The sequence below is a fragment of the Phaethon lepturus genome, unplaced genomic scaffold (genome assembly GCF_000687285.1).
Source record: "Phaethon lepturus isolate BGI_N335 unplaced genomic scaffold, ASM68728v1 scaffold30313, whole genome shotgun sequence".
Classification (NCBI taxonomy): domain Eukaryota; kingdom Metazoa; phylum Chordata; class Aves; order Phaethontiformes; family Phaethontidae; genus Phaethon; species Phaethon lepturus.
The window spans coordinates 25292-26349 of record NW_010531663.1 but is presented as its reverse complement, the minus strand read 5'-3'; the positions used below and the strand labels follow the sequence as shown (position 1 = coordinate 26349).

Genomic DNA, 1058 nt, shown 5'->3' with positions numbered 1-1058 from the left:
CCAGCAGGAATCTATCATCCTAGGTGTTAAATATTTTAGTAAAACCAGGTCAAGCATTAGACTCATTTTTTTATGCCTTGTATAGCACAGACATTAGTAAGAGTCTGTTCTCTCCTCTTCACCATTTATAATCTTCCCTTGGAAAAGAACAGAGTTGTCAATGCCCTAGCTATTCCATAGGACTTAAATAAGTTTATATTTTACAAGTCTATACTACACTGTAAAAGTTGCATTTTTATCCCACCGTGTTCTTAGTACCTGGCTACGTTGTTAGAGTCTTGTTTTAATCTATTGTATTTTTGCAGGAATGTACATGTGTGTATCCATGAACACCAACTCTCTTTTTCGTTTCTTTCTAGATGCGTCAGAGATTCTTCCTATGCCATGTACTACTCCCCCTACAGCCACTTTGCTCGGTTCAAATTTAATGCCTTTGAGTTCATTAGCCACCATACGTTGGTCTACCTGCAGTGTGAGCTGGTGGTGTGCAGGCTTGGTGACTATTCCTCCCGCTGCTACCAGGGCTGTATTACTAGGTCCAAGAGAGATGCAAGTTCTGCCGAGGAACGAGTGAATGTGGTTGTCGGACCACTTCAGCTTCGAGAAGGGGGTGCTCAGAGTAGGAATATTGGTAAAGCGAAATGAATTTCGTATTTGCCCTAAGACTACTTCAGGCTTCAAGAAAAGTCATAGCTCTGCGTTTCTGACGTCTGTCACTGAAATCTGCTTTTGCTAACTTCGCCATAAAAAGGAAGGGGTTGTTTGGCTGACCCAAACGTCAATAAATCTCCTCTTCTTTCAGCGCCTTGCAAACTCCCTGCTTTCACCTGCATGTATAAAAAGTATAACTGCTTTGGCTGGCCCGAAGGAGAGGTAGCGTGTAACACCTTTTAATGCTATAACTCCATTGAACTAATTAGCTCCAATCTGCTTGTGTAATGTGGTGGCCAGCTGGGAGCAAACTCTGGGCCTTTTTGAGAAACCTTTGATTCCCTCAGTTGTCTTCTGCTTGTGGAGTTTGCTTAGTGAGTTTTCATCTCTGCTAATGTAAAGCCCGT

The 1058-nt window shown here is 42.4% G+C and overlaps 1 protein-coding gene across 1 annotated transcript in view; it reads left to right on the top strand.

The window, feature by feature from the left end:
• Positions 1 to 645, top strand: part of LOC104618916 (deleted in malignant brain tumors 1 protein-like) — a gene marked incomplete at its 5' end in the record, with an annotated part of 24272 nt that extends 23627 nt beyond the window's left edge. Inside the window, one exon of the mRNA XM_010284639.1 lies at positions 360 to 645. Within this exon, the coding sequence (XP_010282941.1) occupies positions 360 to 645 (286 nt within the window). The remainder of the gene's footprint in view (positions 1 to 359) is intronic.
• Positions 646 to 1058: the final 413 nt, after the last annotated feature.